The sequence below is a fragment of the Pan troglodytes genome, chromosome 13 (assembly GCF_028858775.2).
Source record: "Pan troglodytes isolate AG18354 chromosome 13, NHGRI_mPanTro3-v2.0_pri, whole genome shotgun sequence".
Classification (NCBI taxonomy): Eukaryota; Metazoa; Chordata; class Mammalia; order Primates; family Hominidae; genus Pan; species Pan troglodytes.
The window spans coordinates 64,460,537-64,484,654 of NC_072411.2; the positions used below are offsets into that span (position 1 = coordinate 64,460,537).

The following is a 24,118-nucleotide window of genomic DNA, read 5'->3' on the forward strand; positions in this document are numbered from 1 at the left end:
TTCTTATTTAACTATTATAAAATATTTCAGATGATTTTAATGTGCAGCATGGATGACAACTTAATATTTAAATACCAAAGTTATATTTAAATAAGAGTTAGAGTAGACCTACAATCTGTTTTCTATATTTCCCAAGAAATAGCAGAGAAGAAAAATGGCCAGCTACTGACAAGCATTAGTGACCTGCTCCTGGCAAACACAGTAAGGGCACTTATTAGTGGAATAGTTCCCATTTATGGAGTATTTTTAGCAGAATGTATCTAGATAATCATCTGTGACAGGCCAATCTTTCATTAATAGAACATGACTTTCTGGAAAATGTCATATAAGCTGTGTAATGTCCAGAATATAAAATGTAACTGTTTAATGACCGAAAGAGATTCTGTTTAAGTGTCGTATAATCACATATATCATTTACAGTCCTCCTACGTTAAATCTGAGCCAGAACTCATACTAATATGGCAAGGAAGATCTCTGTGCCTATGCTCATAATTCCTAAATCCTTGAAATTATTAGTAAATCTTGATAGTGGCTATGATTTCTCACTCTTGGGAGCCATATTTAACAATCTGATCTTTGGTTTATTTCAAAAGCCTAACATGAAGTAAGTTGTAACTGAATTTAAAAAGTCATATATTTCTTATGGAAGAATAAAGGTTCTTAAATAGCCAGGAGAAATGAGCAAAATAAGATTAGTAAGTGTCCACCTACCTTATCAGATATTAAAATATTATATAAAACTGCTAAACACAAACCATTTTTTTTGTTTTTTTTAAGATGGAGTCTTGCTCTTGTCCCCCAGGGTGGAGTGCAATGGCATGATTTGGCTCACCTTAACCTCCACTTCCTGGCTTCAGGACATTCTCCTGCCTCAGCCTCCCAGATAGCCGGGATTGCAGGTGACTGCCACCACGACCAGCTAATTTTTGTATTTTTAGTACATGGGGTTTCACCACGTTGGCCAGGCTAGTCTCGAACTCCTGACCTCAGGTGATCCACTCGCTTTGGCCTCCCAAAGTGCTGGAATTACAGGCGTGAGCCACTATGCCCGGCCAAACCATTCTTATACTACACTGAGTGGACAAATAGAGCAGCCTTTAGAGTCTAGATATGTATCCCAATTATACCCAATGATGTAATGTGTAACACAGGTGTTATTTTAATTAAATGAAAAAAGAATGGCTTATTTAATAAATTCTACCACGACTATTTTCTATTCATGTGAAGAAAATCATTTACAAAACTAGATTTCAAACAGATTGTGGAGTTTACTTTCTAATCATATACCAAGTCGTATAAAAAAATTTAGGAAATTACTCATATATTCCAAAAGTTTAGTAGGGCCTTTTTAAAACAGGAAAGGATCTATGAACTATAAAATAAATGTTGACCAATTAGATAATATTAAAAAAAACAGCAATGTTAAGGACTATTTTGTATCCAAAATAGTCCTTAAACAAACCAACATATTGAAAAGATGTTAGGATCAAATTACAATATAAAAAGCATTAATATCTACAAAGAGTTCTTATAAAATAAAATAATACGGAAAAAATAATTGAAAATATGCAAAAAATGCTAAGAATGGGCAATTCATAGAATAAAAAAGCCAAATAATATATGTGTATGTATATATGAATGAATGAAAAAGGTGCTTACATTTAACAGTACTCAGAAAATGTCATTAGAGTAAAAACAAACTTTCATATATCCATTAAACTGGCAAAAATTAAAAAGAACCATAACACCCAGCACTAGTAAAGGGAAGGGGGAAAAGTACCAACATTGTTGATAGAAATGTAAATTGTTAAGCATTTTTGGAATGTAATCTTACAATAGCTATTAAAATTAAAATTACATATAATCTTTAACTCAGAAATCCCTTATCTGAGAATCTACCCATAAATATAAAAGTATAAGTAAGGGAAGTATATGTAAGTGGGTTTATTGCAGTATTGTTTGAAGTGGCATGAAATTAGAAGTCAAATGAATGCCCAGCAATGAAGCCATTAATATAAGAGAAGAAACCATTAGTGTAAGTATAATATGTAGTTATATTATGCATTATATAGTTATAGTATATAAAATAAACTACTATGGAATGTACATGCCATTAAAAGGAATGAATTAGTTGTATTAGCCAAGTTGGAGATATTTTCACAAGATATTAAGGGAGAAACATGGACTGCACATAATTAAATGTTTTTTTAGATTAAATTATGCAACTATATGTGTGTGTAAATATGTATATATATGTCTGTATACATGCAAATATAAGTATAATTATATTAGCATATTAAAAGGTATGGAAGTTTACACACATAGGTAATAGATAATGGGATGAGTAAAGTATAAAAATTGAAGTATAAAAAAATCTTAAAAATGTTGCATTTAAAAAATCCCTTTCATAAAAAAGTAGAGATGTTGCAATTTTATTTAAGTAAAATTTGTGTGTATGAGAAGGCAAATAACTTTTTATCTAAGGAATGCAAGTCCCTTTAAATTATGAGGCCTATAGAGGTAATGACATGTGAGAGCAGTCATGTCTTACTCCCTACCTTAAGCTAAGTAATCCACCTGCTATCCAGACTCTAGAGTCCCACCAATTGATAGAAATTGACCTAACAATGCCATATGCTGGATACCATAAATCACGCCGTATATTTAACAATGTATAGCTAATCACTAAGCAATGCTATTTCTGTAAACCAATGAGAGTTCCTGACAAACAACTTTTCTAATTGCCCACTCTCCTGATTTGTCCTTTTTTTAAAAAACAAAAAACAAAAAACAAAAAAACAGCAAAACAAAACCAAAAAACCTTTGAGCCTCTCCTTTGTTCTCTGGAGCATTTCCCAGTGTTTCCCAGCTGCAACTCCTCAACCTTGGTCTAAATAAACTCTCTATACAAATTTTGCTTCAGTTTCTTTCTTTAGATTGACATATCTATGAAATGCACCAGCACAGAAGACGCTTCCCAATTTAAAAACAAATTCATATCAGGCTATGATAAGTCTGTAAGAGAAAAAAATGTATGTATATGATATGCCACAAGTATGGTTGCAAGGTGATGTTATATTAGGGTGTTGTCTCTAAGTGAAAAGATATAAAGTACTTTTTAATCACTGTAAAACAAATTATTTTACTGTTTGATAATTTACAGTGATTCTATACTTTAATTTGAAAACAGTTAGGACTTCCTAATGTTTCCTTTAACTTTGCTTCAGTGATTGGTTAAGATATTTTTTCTCTTTAAGAATTGCCAATATAAAAGCCATAAACTTATGAGAACCAATCATTAATGTTTAATAACAATTTTTTTAAAAAAATTTATAAATCTCAATTCTGTATGCTAAGATGGGTGAGAATGAAAGGAAAGGGAATAAAGCAAGGTGCAGATTTAAACTTCCATTTAATGTTATTCTCATATTTAGAAAGCATGGGATATAAATGTTATGTAACCTAGTCCTTTTCTTCATTCTGACCACTGTCTACATGCTTCCACTCTGCTTTTACTCCAAGAATGTCTCCACCCATGATTTCTCTAGGCCAGCCTATACATTTTTGTTTGTCTTTTAGAAGTCCAGCTTGTAAAATTTTGCACCATGTAGCTGTTTTTCTGGCATTATACTCTCCTTTGTTCTTTAGATATCTAGTCAAAGGGAATTGCTTTATTATAATACTCTGACCTCAGTGTGGTGTTGCCTGCTATTAAATATTAAGAATAGCTCATAGGCTGGGCGTAGTGGCTCACGCCTGTAATCCCACCACTTTGGGAGTCCAAGGAGGGCGGATCACAAGGTCAGGAGTTCGTATGGTGAAACTCCGTCTCTACTAAAAATACAAAAATTAGCCCAGCATCATGGTGGGCGCCTGTAGTACCAGCTACTGGGGAGGCTGAGACAGGAGAATCGCTTGAACCCAGGAGGTGGAAGTTGCTGTGAGCTGAGATCTTGCCACTGCACTCCATCCTGAGCAACAGTGTCAGACTCCGTCTCTAGAAAAAAAAAAAAAAAAAAAAGAATAGCTCATAGACAAAACAGATAAAATCATAGTTAGGCTCTGGGCTAAGTCCCTATCTTGGAAAACACATTTTCCTAGCACTCACACCTTGCAATTCACCGCACAGAATCAGATGATAGCTTGAGCTTCACCTCTATGATCCAAATAAAATAATTTCGCCTTTGTGGAGAGTGAGTCTTTGGCTTATTTTCCCACTATGGTAGGTTTTCCTAACCACAGACATGTTTTAGCTTTGTGTGGGTTGCATAGCATACTGATCTAAGAAGATTAACAGAAGAGAGGAAAGAATGAATGACAGTATATATGGAAATGATTCAGCATAGCTCTGGAGTGTTAAAAATGCATCATCAGAGGTGATGCCCCCTACCCAACCCAATAAAGAAAGCTCTTATGAGATGGTCCCTAAGGTGAACGTAGAGTTCTGCTGGGGGTGGCTCACCTGGATAATGGGAGCCCAAGATGCAAAGTAAAGGAGATTTCTTTTTAGGTATATCTGGCATGAAACGTAATGATTATGTATTTTTTCCATCCACACTCATCCACATGGATTGCAATATGTCTAAACTGAGAAAAACAATTAAAATATATCTAAATTTCTTGAGCTATTGCTGTTTAAGGCTATGTGATAATTTGGGCTAAGATGAACTACATCTGAATGTTTTCACTTTTAAAAAAACAATGATTATGAAATATGACATATTGGGTGGACCATTTTCATATCCATTTATAACATCAATACCAGTCCACTGGATATGTCTTCTACTAAAGAAAATATAGGACTTTTATTTTGGAAAAAAAAATTGTGGATGCTTTGATTCCATTAGGTTTAAGAAATGCTGAGTTATTCTAGTATTTGAATGAAAAGAGACTTAAAATCATATTTCCAAGGAATCTGTTATAACTGAACTTTGATGATCTCTATTTTTTATTAATGGCTTCACCTGTGTTGATTATCAAGTGATCTGAAACTGAATTGAGTTGAATTATTCCTATGCTCCTACCAGTCCAAAGTTTTTTGAAACACATCATACCCTTCAGCATAAGAAATTCCACTCTACAGTTCTATTCAAATAGGAACATTATTTTAAGAATTTCAAAAAACAATTTGAGACATCATTTCCACTTTCTAACTACTGTAAGAGTAATATTATTAATAAATGGAGAAACTGAAGCATCAAAGTAGGTTCACCACCTCAGTGTAATGTTTCTGTAGACTTTTTGTAATATGGAAAGCTCTAGGGCATACTGTCATTATTTTTCTTGACTTAAGATGGGCTAAAGGTCAGATCCTACCACTGAAGAACTCACTTTGCATAGAAGAAGCATCATTCCAACTGTAAATAAGTCCTCCTTGATGATGGTTGGAGACCAGGATGAAGTGACCATCATCACTTGTGCAAGATGAACATGTACCATTTGTGACCTGAAAACATTAGATGCCTGTCTTAAGCTTGACACTGTTCATGTCAGCGGGCTCCAGATGGTGTTTTCTTGTTCTGTGTGATATTTTGAAGAACTGTAGGGTAAGTAGCCCTGGTGTAAAATAGGAAAGGCAAGTGAACTTTGCCTTTTAAAAGCACCTGCTGTTCAGGGGCTGGCTACAGTAGGTGATCATGAGTGATAAATTTGTGTGTTCATAGTAGTAGACTTCTTGCCAGTGTGAAATTTTAGTACATTCCCAGTTTCTGCAGAGCCAGGCAATTCCTGTCGACTAATCTATATGCAGATGACAACATCTTTTCAAGTGCATTGTGCAAAACTATTATTTTAATTCAACTCCTAAATGGTAACTAGGTATTTATAGAAAACCAAAAGGTGTTGCCAGTCCTGTGGGTCATTATCATTTAAATGTAGGTTTTGGCCAATCTTTATACGTCCTTTTAAATGCATGGAGGATTATCTGGATATGAGGGCATCATATTTCTGAAATTTTATTATAGCTGTATGATACACATATCAGTCTAGGTCATGGACTGTATTTATCAACTTCAGTAGATAAAAAATAATTAGAAAAAAGTAAGGGAGATGAAAGCTATACAGTGAAGGCAAGCCACACTACTTTGCAAATTTTGCTTTTACATTTCTGATGGGGTATATTGTCACAAGAATTGTTTTCATCGGAGTTGCTGAATTGAACATAACTGAAAGAGTTCACCATTATACTTCGCTAAGGTGTATCAAAACACTCCACAATCTAAATATAAAGGTCTGGCCCAGATGAAGTCTTTTAAATAAGTTTAGAGAATGAGTGTAACAAAGTTTCTGATGGAGTAGGATTAGACTGTAGATGCAGAGATAAGCTCTGTGTTAATAGTGGAGGCTACTCTGACAGATCATAGAGAAACTAAAAGAGTTGTGAAGGTAAAGAAAGTCAAGTTTTCATTAAAATGTTCCTTGGAAGTCACATCAGCCCCAAGCAATATAAATTTATATTAAACAGCATATCATTCTTTATTATTCTCTGTTCCACTTTTAACTGGCTTTGTTCATAGGGTCCATTACAGGTCTATGCTGTGTCACTCAGCATCTCACTATGATCCTAAGATTTTTTTAGCTTATCAAGCTAACTCGATTAAAAGCTCCAAAAGCTCTCCCTGTCTTGAGCTACACTTCTATCTTGCACTTCCTCCTTTCTCAGGATTCATCTAGTCTCTGCTTGACCTAGGAAACTGAACGATGCAATGGAAGTGCTATCAAGTTCCCTTCTAAACCTGCAAGCTAATACCTTCACCCCTTCTCTTTTCTTTCCTGCCTGTCTTTAAGAAAAACTTACCTATCCCCTATCCACCCAGCTGAGAGTTTATACCTCTTCCTAGGCTCTTATTCCAACTACTTTCTATGTCTGTCTCTCAAAATTTCCTCTATTAATGTCCCAGGCTAAAAAAAAAAAAAAAAAAAAAAAAAAAAAAAAAAAGCAACTATTCCCTTTTCTTACTAAAATAAATGAAAACTGTTTCTGGATTACCTGAGTTGGGGGGTAGGCAGCAAATAGGTTAGAATTGCCATCCTCAAGCAGAAAAGCTCCCATAATAACGTTTCTGCACATTTAGCATATTTGAGTTCTAGTGCTTTAAAAATATTGGAAAACAACAAGTTTAATTAAATTGCAGAGAGGTTAAGTGGTTAAGTGACTTGTCCAAGAGTAGTGGCAGACTGAGAGTTAGTTTTTAGGTCTTCTGAATCCCTATTCTGCATTTTTTATACTATTTGGGAATTATTTGGTGGGGGAGGAGGTGCTATTTTCGGGTAAGGAGTAAATTCTCCATTAAATGCTCATACAGGCATTTTTTCCATGCAATTATAATATGAAATTTAGGAGTAGCCTCTGCCCTAAATAGTTTATTTCTCTTCATCCAGAAAGATGTATGAACCATGGTCATTGGAGTCCTTCTTCGTTCAAGCCAGGCTCCTGTGTGTGATGTGAGGCCACTCGATTCTATGCTGATATGAAAGATGATTTTCATTACTGTGGTAGTGTTGTAACTAAAACAGTGTTAGGTAACCTCAGAAAGTTTCAGAGTAGATCAGAAGACAGCTTTGATTTGGAGAAATTCATTGAGATGCTATCAGTCCTACTCTGAAAAAAAATCTCTCTTCACTCCTAACTAAAAATGTTGGAGGTAGAGGGAAGAGAGTTTTCCAGAATTAACTTCTGCACATCTTTCAAATACTTTTTGCTATTCCTAATATGAGATCATACTCAAAAAAACACGATCTAGGCCAGGCATGGTGGCTCTCGCCTGTAATCCCAGCACTTTGGGAGGCCAAGGCGGCAGATCACTTGAGATCAGGAGGCCGAGACCATCCTGGCCAACATGGTGAAAGCCTATCTCTACTAAAAATACAAAAATTAGGCAGGCGTGGTGGCATGTGCCTCTAATCCCAGCTACTCAGGAGGCTGAGGCAGGAGAATTGCTTGAACCCAGGAGGTGGAGGTTGCAGTGAGCCTAGATGGCACTGCTGCACTCTAGTCTGGGAAATAGAGCAAGACTCCATCTCAAAAACAAAAACAAAAACAATACAAAACAAAACAAAACACCATGATTCTTTCACTGGCTTCATTATTCTGGCCCATTTCCTTTTGTACTCTGAACCATTTGGCTCAATTTAAAGGGAGTCCATACTTGTTCCCACAGTGCTTTAAGTTTTGAAACATTCTGGCAATAGCTTTTACACAAAAAGCAAAAGATGCAGGGATTAAAGGATGTGGCCACACTTTTTAGGTCAATTATTTCTTATTTTTTGTGGTCTATCAAACAATCGAATGGTTTTGTTCGTAAAAATAATTTTAGGTCAATTAATACAGTGTGATTGAATATCTCGTACTTCATTTGGACATGGTTGAACAGTGAAAATGACCTGAAATGTTTCGTGAGAAATTATATTTAAGGTTATACGTAAAATGTCATGGAATGCTGATGCAAAATACAAGTTTAATGTGCTTTTATGTGTGACGATACATAAATTTGAATGATTTTAAACTGCGATTAAATTACAATTTAGTTGACAATACAAAGGGATTTTAAGTGTGGTTTTGGAGGTAAAAAAATCCATTTTGATTTTTTTTTAAACTCTCAGTAGTCTAAGGCTACAGTTGCTTTTCCTCTAATCAACTTTGTTTCATAAGTAGTGCTTAACAAGTAAGCATCTTCCATTTGCTGAGTGTTCAGAGTTATCTTGCAGTTTGCTTACTCACTTTGCAGTCACAAAATGAGAAATGTAGACACTGTACACAAACAAGAAATCCGTGCAAAGTCAAGCTCTCAAAACCACATGCAAGACTCAGCGGCACATGGTTTAGAGCTCACACACTCCAGGACGATGTAATACAGGCATGCAGATGAGAGGAAAGAAAAGCACCTACATCATGAAAATAGAAGATAATGAAAGAGAATGACATTTTATTTATGACAATTATCTAATGCAAACCGTATACCCATAGCCTTTACCAGAGTCGGGATAGGGGCAGAGAAGTGAATTTTTATGGGGACTGGGAAATTGTATATAAATATCGTTAGAGGTCAAGTCGTTGTTAAAGTTAAGGATTTCTATTCTGTACTTGGCCTCTTCCAGGTTATCTTCCCCAGTTTCTTGCTTTGTATTTCCTCAGCTACATCATGCAAAAAAGATCAGAACTAACACTGGAAATCATTTAACAAGCTCTAAACCTGACAGATAACAAGGGTGTTCTCCACAATTTACACGAGAATTAAATTGGATACAAATACCTCCTGTTCTTACCGGTGGGTGTTGTGATTCCATTTATTAAGGTGTGAAGCAGACAGGAAAGAGATAAATCTTTCATAAGTACATTGTAAATAGGCAAGTGGTATATAAACCATATTCATAGGTAATAGAGTCAAACAATGAAAGGTAAATAGTTGTCACAAAATAGACTTTATCACAAAAAATGGTCACAAAACTAGTTACATGGAGGGGGATAAAATAATTGTTTTGCTACTGTTTTTGAAATAATCTGGCAGTATGGAACAACAAAAAATGAGTGACATGTTTTGCTTAAGAATTCTTGACACTGCTTCAGCCAACCCAGCAGCAGAGAGTCCCCAAAAGATTTTGAATGCTGATACCTTTGTTAAACAATAATAGTGATGGAAATATAGAAAAGTGATCTCTTTCTTGTAAGATTAAAGTGTTCCTTTGGGGGATCAATTTACAAAAGAATTTTTCACAAGGAACTTTGGAATGATTAGAAATGACTCACGGAGTTTTGTGTGAAAAGTGCTCATTTGATTAGCTCTTCAAATTAACATTTTTGTCATGGCATGTCCTTCTCAATCAAATACATCACACACAGCTATGATAAACTTATCCATATATAAATATTACTTTCAAATTGGGCAATATTTGCAGTGCTTTCTGCACCATTCCTGCTAATTTTGAACCCTTCTTTCTCCATTAGAATATTACTGGTCAAGCAGAAAGTACCAATTTAAATTGTACAGGCTCACTTACACAAAAATTGTTTCATGCAATTGACATAATTAAATGTGAGTGCTTTCATTTTCTTGGAAATTCTTAGAAACAGGGTCCTTGCCCAGTGGAGGAGTAGCCATATGGGAAGCCACCATATTTTTATTCTTTTTTTTCTGGTGCTCTACGATATGTCATAGAATTTGGATTTGTTGTATAATTTATTTAGCAATCAGCCTTTAGAGCCAAATTGCAAGGTAAAAGAATGTGGGCAATTCTCCTAATAATAAAAAGAGGTCTTTGGACCACATTAATATTATTAATAGTGTTGATTTTTGAGCAGTGATACAGGAAGGGAGGTTATGACAGGTGATTGTTGATGCTGAATTTGCTTAAAAGTTGAAGGAAAAATATGAAGGGATCCATATTTCCCCTTGAAAGGAAAGACGCATTAAACCAGGTACAGTAAAAGGGCACAGCATAGATTGTTTAAAATATAGAAAAAAAATTCTTAAAAGTGTGAAACTTCCTATCATAAAGTGCTTATTATGTATACTTAAGCTTCCTGACCTCTCCTATAAGTTTTCAATTTCCTGTCTTTTAAAGTGTGTTAACCTGGGATCTCTGTTTGGGGGTATCATAATTATTACTGTTTACTTGCCAAATGTTATTGCAACTGGATTCAACTATTTTTTGGGGGTGTTGGCAATGAGGCCATGCAGTAAAAACCCAAGTCCCAGCTAAAGCAATGCTCTCTCTCACCAGAAGTGGGAACTCTACTACACACAGTTATATCAGTTTGCATCATGTTATAATGCCTTTGCCACACAGTATAACTAGATATAGCACCATGCAATGCCATGAATTGAGAATGAGAGACTATCTCCAGGGGAGAAAATACACATCTGAGAGAAGAAAACAAAAGCAAGGGGTTCAAAGCTGGTGATTCTGGCTTTTATTCCATTTTGGCTATCACTATAATGCCTGCGGCACTTTCATTTTGGAAAACAGACATACATACCATGTTCATGTCAATGCCATTGGTGTAAGTCCATGCGTGCTGGAAATATTCTTCAAGACGTTGCCTCAGAGGGTTGGGGATTTGGTGAAAGCGAATGAACTCTTTTACTCGCAGCATCTGCATGTGGTACCTGGCAGTTCCCGAGTATAGTCTTTGGATAATTGCAGATACATTCCCAAAAATGCTTGCATACATTAGTGCTGGATTGGATAAAAAACAAAGTTATCGGGGAAACTGCACATAGGTGTGTTATATATTGTTAAGAGTATCAAGCATGTGGATTTTGATTATCTCAATCTAGTGGGGATTTACCATTGGATCACGGGGAAAAAAAGAAGTTAAACTAAAACTGCTTTACATTTCATAATTTTAGTGATAAAGCTGGAGAGGGAAAGTATCCAAATTCATCATGGATTCTAAATGAAAGTGAAAACTCAGATTGTTTATTATATCAGCTTGTGGCTGGGAGCACTGACTAGGGAGAAAATGCATTTGAAATAAACCCTTTCACTTGAAAAAGAAGGCATGTCATGGCTCACCATAAATACATTTTCTTGAAAAAATATGAGGCAAAAGCATCTTTTAGGGATTTAAAAACCCTTTTTGAATTGGAGTTAACACATTAGTTTTAAATTGTGACTTATTTCTGCCTTTCAGCCTCAAATCTAACCTTGTAGAATAAAAATCTATTATTAAATTTGAGATTATTTTGAATACATTAGGTTTGTTAAGGGATAACAAATTCTTTTAAGAAACCAGTTTCCTTAGAGTGTTAATTTGTATACAGTTTTTATCCTATTCCAATTCATTTTCATAGTATTTTTGCATAAGAAACATAACTCTGGCTTAGAAAATTCACATAGCTTTATTTTTGTAGGGAAAAAATAGAACACATTTTTGTTCTTTCATCTATGGGAAGAAACCGCTATGAGATCCCTTGCAACATAATCAGCATTTAGGTAGAATATCTGTATTGGTGCTTCTTACACTAAATCTTCATGATTTAAAATAAGCTCTTTAAGCACTTTCTCTCTTTTTTATATTTGTATTTATTTCTAATAATTCTAAAGATAAATGCTATTCTCTGTACAGAAAGTCACATCACGATATATATTCTGAATATTGATCTTTGGGCATCTATCAGAAACTAAGAGATACGGTAATATATGTTTAAATCACTGGAATAGCTATATACCAGGGTGGGGAAAGCAGCAACAAGAATTTGAAGTGTTTAATTAAAGTAAATTCAAACAACACATTTTTTTCCCTCAAACAAATTTTATAAACAATTGCTTCTATAATCCACTTAATCATTTTCAAAGTAAGCTTTGGCCAGATTCTGGCCATGTTTTAAACTAATATGTTTTCCTGGGCACTTGCTTGCTTTTCCATCTTACCTTGTTTGCTTATCTTGTCATGATTGGTTATCAAGATCCTTATGTACCATAGATATCCCAAGTAAGAGAAAGTCCCAGGGAAAGCAGTGACCCCTTGTTTTTATCTATTTAAGGGGATGAAAGTTGGGGAGATGTGGTGGTTAATTTTATATCAACTTGACTGGGCCACAGTGTGCCTGGATATTTGGTTACACAAATATTCTGGGTGTGTCTGTAAGGGGTTTGCAGAGGAGATTAGCATTTGGTTCAGTAAACAAGTAAAGCAGATTGTCCTCCCCACTGTGGGTGGGCTGCATCCAACTCATTGAAGGCCTGAATAGAAGAAAAAGGGGAAGTAAAGTCGAATGAACTCTGTGCTTGACTGTCTGAGCAGGAATATCAGTCTACTCCAGCCTTTGGACTTGCGCTCCGACTCAGACTGAAAACACATCATGGGCTCTCCGTGGTCTAGACCCAGTTACTGAGTACAGATCTTGAGACTTTTCAGCCTCTATAACTGTGTGAGCCAATTTCTTCGAATAAATCTCTTTATATCTTTATCTATATTCAAACATATATGTCTATCTAGTATCTACCTATCTTTTGGTTCTGCTTCTCTGGACTTTCAGACTAATACAGGAGATCTCTAGTGAGGCTGAATTGGCATGTATAAGAGACATTAATTCTCTGTAAGGTAGAGCAGATGTTTAGATTGTATCTTCTACATGAAGAAAAGGTGAGCCTAAATTGTTTTTGAGTAAATGAATCATTCTTTAAAAAGAGAATTAACAATATTTGCCAGAAATTGATTCCTGTGATCCAAGGAGATTCATGTGAAAAATACGTTTTACTCATGCTAAATGTAGTGGGGAAACAATTACGTGTGATGCTATGTTTCCAAAATACCTATCATGTGCTCAGGAAGTAGATTCAGTCAGAGGGCACAAAATCAATGCTATTTGTTTTACCTAAACCACACATGATCAGGAAACACATGTTTTACCTAAACCATCACATGATCAAGAAAGATCAGGAAAAATTCTTATTTATTAAATAGATTTTAGCAAATTAGATGTTATTTGGATGGTAGAGTTTTATCTCTACCATCAAAATTAACCAAAATGTTAGTTTAGGTCATAAACAAGCATTTCCCACTAGCTGTCAAGATGAAACAAAATCTGGATTATAAGTACATAGTTGAATAGATAAGAGACTAATTTATGGTCAGACGCGGTGGCTCATGCCTGTAATCCCAGCACTTTGGGAGGCCGAGGCAGGTGGATCACCTGAACTCAGCGGTTCGAGACCAGTCTGGGCAAGATGGCAAAACCCCATCTCTACAACAAATACAAACATTAGCCAGGTATGGTGGTGTGCGCCTGTAGTACCAGCTATTCCGGAAGCTGAGGCACGAGAATTGCTTGATCCAGGGAGGCTCAGGTTGCAGTGAGCCAAGTTCGTGCCACTGCACTCCAGCCTGGGTGACAGAGACCCTATCTTTAAAAAAAAAAAAAGTGACCTGAAATACTTATTTTTAGGAAATTCTGTGATTATGACTTTTAAATTATAATAAAGACATTAATCTTTTTCCTATTCTTTAGGAAGGAAATGGAGCTAGAGGTTGTAAGTAAGAGAGAAGAATAAAATACTTATGTTCTGTGCGTATTATTTAGTTGATGCCCAACTGGCAAAAATATCAATCAAAAGCAAGTTGAAAGACTATGGATATCTAGGCATCTCTCCTTAACTCAGTATTTTTAGTTTTATAAAATAGGGAGTTCTTTTTTCATCCAAATGGTTTGCTTTAGTTTAGGTATTATAGAAATAAAACAGGGGTCTCTTAAAACTTCCTTCAGCACACCACGCCTTAATTCTGATATGCTGACCATACTAATATATTTGGTTGGTCAGAAGATATTAGCTGAAACATGTTGACAAATACACCTGCATTTCTACTACATAAATTTAAACAACTCTGTAACTTAATAAAATAAATTTTATTGATGTGTAATTTATATGTAAGATGCATCTATTTTAAGTGTATAGTTCAATTAGTTTTGACAAATGTATACACTTCTGTAAACACGATCATGATATAGAACATTTTCTTCACTCTAAAAGTCTCCTTGTGTTCTTTGGCTGCTTGCAACCACTCACTTCAGACCTTAGACAACCACCGAGCTCCTTTATGTCATTACAGATTAGTTTGCATTTTCTAGGATTTTATATAAGTGGAATTATAATGTACATATTCATTATGTACATTTGTGACTGACTTCTTTTGCTCAACATAATGTTTTTGAGAATCATTCTGTTGTGTGTATCAGTAATTTGTTTTTTTTTTAACTGCTGAATTGATGTGCATCATATGGCTATACCATAGTTTGTTTATCTCTTCTCCTGTTGATGGAAACCTTGCTGTTTCTAGTTTTTGGCTATTATGAATAAAACTGCCATGAACACTTGTATACAAGTCTTTGTGTGGGCTTATATTTTCATTTCCCTTTTAAACACCTAAGAGTGGAATTGCTGAGTTGTGTGGTACGTTTAACTTTATAAGAAACTGCCAAACTGTTTTTCAAAGTTGTATCATTTTACATTCTCCCCAGCAATGTATGAAAATACCATTTGTTCCATATCCTCTCCAACACTTGGTTTTATCAGTCTTTAATTTTAACCATTGTAGTGTGTACAGGTAATATCTCATTAGAGTTTTAATGTGCATTTTCCTGATGATTAATGACATCTTTTCATGACTTTATTCGTCATTCATATATATTTTGTGAACTATCTTTTCAAATACTTCACCCATTTTTAAATTGAGTTGTCTTCTTATTATGGATTTGTAAGAATTATTGATATATTCTGGATATAAGCCCTTTTATGATCTCGGTATTGAAAATATTTTCTTCCAGTCTACCATTTGTCCATTTCTTTTCTTAATGGTGTTTTTTGAAGAGCAGAAGTTATTACTTTTGATGAAATCCAATTTATCAATTTGTATTTTATGATTCAGAGTTAATTTTGTTTGTTTCAGTTTTGGTAATGTGTATAATTCAAATAATTTTTTCATTTGATCTAAATTGTCAAGTTTATTGTTCTTTATAATGTTCTTTTCTTATCCTTTTAATGTCCATAAGACTTGTGTTATTATCTTTCTTTCATACAGGACAGTAACTTATGTTCTCTCTTTTAGTCTAGTTGGAGGCTTATCAGTTTGACTGATTTTAAAAATTACTTCCATTAACTTTCTCTCTTGTTTGTTTTCTATTTTTATTGACTTCTGCTCTTATATCTATTATTTCTTTTCTTCCAGTTGTATTAGGTTTTAATTTGCTTGCCTTTTACTAGCTTCTTAAAATACAAGCTTAGATTTTTGATTTTAGATCTCCTTTTTAAATAAAAACACTTAAAGCTATAGATTTATCACTAAAAAATGCCTTAGGTGCCCTATACAAATTTTGATACATTTTATTTTCATTTTTATTAAGTTAAAAATAGTTTGTAATTTTCCATGTGATTTCTTCTTTGAACTGTGAGTTATTTGGAACCTATTTCTAAACATTTGGGGAGTTTCTAAACATCTATCAGTTTTTTCTCCTACTCCTTGCCCTCTTCCTCCTTCTCCTCTTCTTTCTTTTATTGTTGATTTCTGGTTTCTCTATGGTCAGATAAATACTTTGTATGATTTTAGCATTTTCAAATTTATTGAGACTTCTTTTGTAGCCCAGCATATGGCTTGTCTACTGGTAAATGTTCCATACATGCTAGAAAAGAACGTGTATTCTGCTGGTATTTTATAATTGTCAATATGTCAAGTTTAGCTGTTAGTATTATTTAAGTTTTCTATATTTTTATTCATTTGGTCTATTTATTCTATAAAACGCTGAGAGGAGTGTTAACATTGCAAACTATAATTATGAATTTGTCTTGTGAATTTGTCAATTTCTCCTTTCAGTTACATCAGTTTTTCCTTCATGTAATTTAAAGTTCTGTAATTGAGTGCATACACATTTAGGATTGCTATATTTGTCTATTTTACCTTTGGTAATAGTACCTGTCCTGAAGTTAATATCACTACATTGTCTGAAGTTAATACTGTTCCTCAGATTTTCTTATGATTAGGATTTGTATGAACATTCTTTTTAATTTTTTTAATCTTTATAAGTATGTTTTCTTTAGACAGCGTATGGCTGTCTTATTTTTTTAAATGCTTTCTGATAATTTCTCCATTTCAATGAAAGCATTTAGATCATTTATATTTAATGCAACTATTGGTATATTTGGGTTTAAATATACTATCTTGCTATTTGTTTTCTGCATTTCCCTTTTTACTTATTTCCTACAATATTTTACATTTGTTATTTTGTTATTATTTCATTTTGTCTTTCCTGTTGGCTTGTTAGCTATAGTTGTAGGATTTATAACATGCATTTTAAATTGGTCAACATCTACTTTAAATAGCATAATACCATGTCACGAATGATGTAGGAATCTTACAGCAATATATACTTCTATTTCTTCTTCCCACTTTTTGGTACTATCATTGTCATAATTTCTCCTTCTACATACGTTATAAAACCTGCACATTCATTGACATTATTTTTTGCTTTAAGGAGTCAATTATTTTTTTAGACATTTAGAAATGAGGAAAAAGTCTTTTTTTTTACTCACACATTTACCACTTCTAGCTTTTCGTTCCTTTGTGTTGATCCAAATTTTCATCTGGTATAATTTTCCTTCACTTGAAGAACTTTATCATTTCTTGTAGACTGCTCATGAAGAATTATGTCAGGTTTTGTCATTTTTGAAGAGTAGTTTAATTAAACACAGATTCCTATGTTGAGAGATTTTGTTTTTCTTTCAGCAATATAACGATTTTGTTCCATTGTCTTTTGGCTTTCATTGTTCTAATAAGAAATCTATCAACATTATCTTTTTCCTTTGTATATGATGTGTCTTTTTTTCTCTAGCAGCATTTAATATTTGATTATGATGTGCACCAGTGTATTTTATTCATACTTAACTTGTTTGGGATTCACTGGACTTCTTGGATATGTGGTTTTATAGTTTTCATTAATTTTGGAAAAATTTCTGCCATTATTTTTAAAGTTAAAAGTTTCTATCATTAAAAAAAACAGATTTTTTTTTGCTTGCCTTCATCATCTTTGTAAATTCTGGTTCCATTTTACTTGATTTTTTTTTCCTGTTAAGAATCACATTTTTCTGTTTCTTATAATAGCTCTTAAATTTTAAATAGATATTGGGCACTATAAATTTAACCTTCTTCAATGCTTGTAACTTTTTTTTTTGTCTTAAAAAAAGTTAGATGTTCTTGCAGGAGTTAAACCACTTGAGGATCTGCTTGTTCCTTTTGAAGCTTGCTGTTTAAGCTTTTTTGGGGGACAGATTAGCCCTAGTACTACAGCACTATTTTTTTCTGAGATTTCTACCAAATACCCTGGATGTTAATAAGGGTTTTCCTTTCTGCTGGTTGAAAGTTGAAAATCTCCCACATCTATGTGAGCTCTGGAAATTGTTTAGCTTATAGTACTTCTGGTATTTCTTTGGTGGGTTTTCGGGAGTTTTACCCCATGCATTTGTGACTTAGTATTCATTAGTAGATTCAAAAGGATACCTATGTAGGTTTCTGGAGCTTTTCTTTTCCATAACTACATCTCCTGTTGCCTGTCTTGCAAACTGCAGCACCTTAGTCTCCATGACCTCTGATCTTGTTTTCTTAACTCCGTAAGACTGCTGGGGTCTGCTTAGGTTATTTCTCCCTTCTGTGTTCACTGTGGTCCAGGAAGTGCCTCCAGGCAAAAAACCAAGATAACACGTGGCCCATATTGTTTGCTTTCCTTGTTTCAGGGATCAAACTTCCCTATTAATTTTCCAGTGCCTGAAAACAATTGCCTTATATATTTTGTTCAGTTTTCTGTATGTTTTTAATAGAAGGAGAGTAAGGTTTTAGTAACTCCATCATAACTGGAAGCAGAACTCCAGTAACTTTTTTTTTTACATGCTACAAAAATAAGAAATTCTCCCAATCAATATGCTTGTCAAGCAGGTCAGAAATGGAATACATTTGCCTTTATTTTTCTGGTTTATGTGTTTTTAAAAATTAAATATATACATGTTATTTATAATATTTAAGATATAAAATTATGCTATATGTTAGAAAACAGGTATAAATATATGAGCATCACTTATATTTACAATTATTTAATGACTTCACTGTCTTCCTTTTTTATTTTGAATTATATACACTTTTAAAATGTATTATCTGGTTACTGTACTCTGTACACAGTCAGCAGTACAAAAACTGTCTTTGCAAATAGCAGCTTTTAAAAATACATATAACAATCTATATGCATTAGATATTTACTATTTGCATTTAATGTTTTATTTTTAGTTTCCTTCAATTATATCGCTATAAGATAGAAGGCTGATTGCCTTGTTTTCTACAACTTGGCTTCAAATTTTTCTTTTAGAATAAAGATTAGAGTTAAACACAGGATGCTGAGAAAGTTCAACCTGATAATCACAATAGTTGTAATTAGCACATATACGATCTTTTATCACATTTTTTGTTATTTTATTTTTTTCAGGCTAAAATAAGGCCACTAATGGGTCTGAGGAGGATGTGCATAGATAAAACCATATCATTTTTTAATATACTTAGATTTAACTGGGAATATCATGTGCATATACACCTATATACATCAAAATGGGTACATAAATTTCAGTATTCTTATTATTGCCAAATTTCAAGTCTTAATTTTACTCTTTTCCTTATTTATGACATAATATGTCATGGTGCAGTTCTCCAGGAGTACCTATAAAGTATTTCCTGTGTGACATAAAGCTTTACATAATCCCATTTGGATTAAGGTGTATAGAACCAAGTCTTACATTCAAATAAATGATGGTATGTGAAATGTGGGTGTATCTTACTGTAATCAATTTAATTAGAGTGTTTTCTTTTTTCTTGAAAGATACAATTCATCTGCAGAAAACATGTATTATTCTTAACAAATTAATAGAAATAGTCTAGTGCTATATTAAAAAGGAAAAAAAGGAAGGAAAGAAGAAAGGAAGAAAGGAAGGACAAAGGAAGAAAATTGCCTAAAATTCCCTGATTGAGGGAATGGAGATCAGGTGTAGGGCAAGTAAAGAACTGAGCTATCTTCAATCTTAAAAAATCCACATGATAAATAGCACTACATATTTTACTTAATCCTCACAAGTGGTGTGGATTACTAAGTGGTGAGCTGGCTAAACTTAAGTGCATTTTTAAAAGTCTTTCTTAAAAATTCTAAGTTTCAAAATACAGGTTCTATTTTCTTAAAAGGATATTTCTGCTATATATGTGTTTAATTAAGATCAATTATTTCCTTGTTTGATACCTATGCCACTAAAGCAGATGACCCCTATAAAGTGTTTACTATTAGTTTTAATCGCAAAATGGTTGGAACTGTGTTTGCTCTGTGTTCTGTCTCTCTGGAATACATATTTCTATTTTATTCTAGGAGATTCAACTTCCATTTCTTTCTGGGTACAATGTTACTTCTGTGTTTGCAGCCTAGACTTGGACTGAATTTGTAGAATGTCTTAATAGTTATTGAAATGTAATGTTTTTGCTTATAAAAATGCTACTAAAATAAAAACACTAAAAATATGAAAAGTACATTTTATATAAAGTAGACAATAAACTTGGTGAATTTATTTAAATTTCATTAATAGGGATTTATCTAAGCACATTTTATTATCATGTTGACATTTAAAAATCAACGATCAGGATCTATTTTCAACTTTCTATGCATTCTAAGGATGATGTTCTTTTTGAATCTTTAGAAATAAACCATGCTTAAAATCCAAAATTTTCCTGATTAAAAACCCTCAACAAACTAGGCATTGAAAGATCATACTTTGAAATAATAAAAGCAATCTGCTGCAAACCCACAGCCAATATCATGAATGGGAAAAAAACTGGAAGCATTCCCATTAAGCAGGAGCAACACAAGGATGCCCACTCTCACTACTCCTATTCAACTTAGCACTGGAAGTCCTAGCTAGAACAAGCAGGCAAGAGAAAGAAATAAAAGGCCTCCAAACAGGAAAAGAAGTCAAATTATCTCTCTTTGCTGATAATATTATTCTCTTCCTATAAACAACCAAAAAGATCCTAGAAATGATAAATGTCTTCAGTAAAGTTTCAAGATACAGAATCAATGTGCAAAAATTAGTAGCATTTCATGAACCAATAATGTTCCAAATCAAGAATGCAATCCCATTTACAACAGTCAAAAAATAAAATAGCGGGGAATACATCTAACCAAGGAGGTGAAAGGTCTCTACAAGGAGACCTACAAAACACTGCTGAAAGAAATCATAGATGACACAAACAAATGGACAAACATTCCATGCTCATGAATAAAAAGAGGCAATATTGTTAAAATGTCCATACTCCCCAAAGCAATTTACAGATTCAATGCTATTCCTACCAAACTACCAATGTCATTTTCCACAGAATTAGAAAAAACGATTATGAAATTTATAGAAAGTGAAACAGAGCCTGAATAGTCAAAGCAATCCTGAACAAAAAGAGCAAAGCTGGAGGCATCACATTACCCGACTTCAAACTATACTATAAGGCCACAGTAACCAAAACAGCATGGTACTGGTACAAAAACAGACACATAGGCCAATAGAATAGAATAGAAAACCCAGAAATAAAGCTGCACACCTACAGCCATCTGATCTTCAACAAAGTTGATGAAAATAAGCAATGGTATAAAGGACTCCCTATTCAATAAATGGTGCTGAGACAGCTGGCTAGCCATATGCAGAAGTGTTGAACTGGACCCATATCTTTCACCATCTACAAAAATTAAATCAAGATGGATTTAAGATTGGAATGTAAGACCTCAAACCATAAAAATCCTAGAAGAAAACCTAGGAAATACCATCTGGATAACAGATGCTGGTGAGGCTGTGGAGAAAATGGAATGCTTATATTGGGGAATATAAGCATTTATTGCTTGAGGGAAATATAAATTAGTTCAGCAACTGTGGAATGCAGTTTGAAGGTTTCTCAAACAACTTAAAACAGAATTATCATTTGACCCAACAATTCCATTACTGGGTATATACCTGAAGAAAAATAAATCATTCTACCAAAAAGACACATGTACTTATATGTTCATTGCAGCAGTATTCACATTGAAGAAGACATGGAATCAACCTAGATGTCCATCAGCAGTAAACTGGATAAATAAAACATAGTACATATACAATATGGACTACTATGCAGCCATAAAAAAGAAAAAAAAGCACATCCTTTGCAGCAACATGGCTGCAGCTGGAGGCCATTATCCTAAGTGAATTAATACAGGAACAGAAAACCAAAGACCACATGTTCTCACTTATAAGTGGAGGCTAAGCATTACGTACGCATGGACATAAAGATGAGAACAATAGACATGGAGGACTAGTAGAGTGAGATAAAGGGACGGGGGCAAGGACTGAAAAACTACCTATTGGGTACTATGCTCATGATCTGGGTGATGGGAATCATTCATACCCCAAACTTCAGCATCACACAATATACCCATGTAACAAACCTGTGCACATACCCCCTGAATCTAAAATAAAAGTTGAAATTATTTTTAAAAATACGGTGAAAAAATGAAAATAAAAATCCATCATGCTTTTATGCTTTTGCTGATTGCTGCCTGGAAACAGCAAGTTCACCTTCAGTGGTTCCGCAGCATTATTAAAAAATACATGTTAATATTAAAACATCTTTTAACAAAGCTTTTTTAATTCCAAAGAATATCTGTTATGAATGATGCTCATGACATTAACCAATCACTTAGATCTTGACATAATGTCACAGGAAAAGAAATTTTTAGTCAATGACAGGGAAAATTACATGTATATTATGTATAAATCGGTATGTGTATGTTGCATGTATATATATATATACACACATACATACATATGTATATGAAAGATCAGTTTACAGAATAATTGTTGTAATGATATATATGGTTAACATTTTTTAGTTTGTACATTTTTTATATCTATCTATCTATCTATCTATCTATCATCATGTAGTGTAAATGAGTATTTCCCATTGTAATCTAGCCTCAGCTTGAAATAGCAAAATAACCATTGGTAATAAATTACAGATACTCTTTTTATAGCAGTAAAACTGGACTGCTAGTTTCAATTCCTGAAACCATGTTGCTCCAATTTTATGCCCATAGTTCCCTAAGGTTCAAAAAGACCTTTTGGTGTCTCTACTTCACAGAGAGAATCAGATTTGATGGAATACAGTACCCATATATGTAATCCCATTATCTCCTCAATTTTCTGTAATTTTTTTCTTTGCCTTACTCTAAATATTGTAGCAATATTAATTTCAAGGTATTATTCTATCCTAATAGACAACAGAAGAGAAAGCTACTTACAGCCAATCAACATGACACAAATTGAAAAGATTTTCTCCGAATTCGTGTTAGGAGACACATTCCCGAATCCTACACTGGTTAAACTGCTGAAGGTAAAATAAAGTGCTGTGACGTATTTGTCTTTAATGGATGGTCCAGAACTTGAGTCACTGTCATTGTAACGTTTCCCAATTTGTTGTCCTAAGGAATCCAACCATCCGATTTTGTCAGTCAGGTAAGGCCTTTCTACATTCCCAATCGCATACCAAATGCAAGCCAGCCAGTGAGCAATCAGGGCAAAGATGCACATTAAGAGCATTAGAACAGCAGCGCCATATTCTGAATATCGATCCAGTTTCCTGGCCACGCGCACAAGACGGAGGAGTCGGGCAGTCTTCAAAAGACCAATTAATGTTGTTGTCTGTAGAAATAAATGTACACAGTCAGAAACGGTCGGCAAACAATTCAAAGTACATTCATATGAAGCAAAGTGGACAAAAACAGGTTAAGACAATATGGTAGTATTAAGGATAACTGCCTATTTAAATTCAGTATTAAACTTGGTTCTTTTTTTAATGTGATACCTACTTTGGAAAATACTTTGAAAGTGCATGACACATTAATTCAGTATTGTGGCATGCAAGACATGGGGCACAGAATCTGTCTTGTTTTATGTTCTAAGTGCCTTGCATAAGTCCTCAGTGAATTCATTCACCAACATACATTCTAGTGTGTTACTGTGTGCCTACTAACGCCACACACTGATATTATAGTGTTAAACAAACAGACATGGTTACTTTCCTAATAGAGACAGTTATTTAATAGACAAAGTGTCTAATCTAATGAAGAGAAAACAAGATCCTAGTCTACTGAGGAGAGAGAGATTTTTTAAAAACAAACAAATAATTAATTTGAGAGAACAAAGTGCCATGATGATAGGAAGCAGAGAAATATGACAGAGGGTATTTGGAGGCATGGATTGGGGTAGAAACTGCTTTAAAAATGAAGACCAAGAAGGGCCTTGCTGAGGAGCTGACATTTGAGTTGCAAACCATCTGTATAATGAGAAGGAGCTAGTCAAGCCCCTTCTTCCCATAACTGTGGGGACACTTATTGGATGATTGCATGCATGAATTAGGCACTACATTTAAATGCATTTTTTATTCCTAAGTGTGCTAAATTGAGAAATTATTTCTTGATGTCCCAGTGATATTATAATTGCATTTTGCTTTTGGCTATGATATGTGTAACTAATTGGGTGATTATTACTGACCAGGTATCTAATGATAGGCTACTTCTATATAATAACA

The 24,118-nt window shown here is 33.9% G+C and overlaps 1 protein-coding gene across 5 annotated transcripts in view; it reads right to left on the reverse strand.

Moving 5' to 3' along the window:
* The window catches only part of KCNH7 (potassium voltage-gated channel subfamily H member 7), a 478,895-nt gene that overhangs the window by 45,349 nt on the left and 409,428 nt on the right, over positions 1 to 24,118 (reverse strand). For 4 of the 5 annotated variants that reach the window (XM_009443595.4, XM_054679079.1, XM_063790524.1 and 1 more), the window contains 2 exons: positions 22,830 to 23,229; positions 10,976 to 11,175 (listed from right to left, as the gene is read on the reverse strand). In XM_009443595.4, the coding sequence (XP_009441870.1) occupies positions 10,976 to 11,175; positions 22,830 to 23,229 (600 nt within the window). Of the gene's footprint in view, positions 1 to 9,864; positions 11,176 to 22,829; positions 23,230 to 24,118 lie in introns of those variants that run through there. The other variant, XM_009443596.5, reaches the window with a different exon arrangement.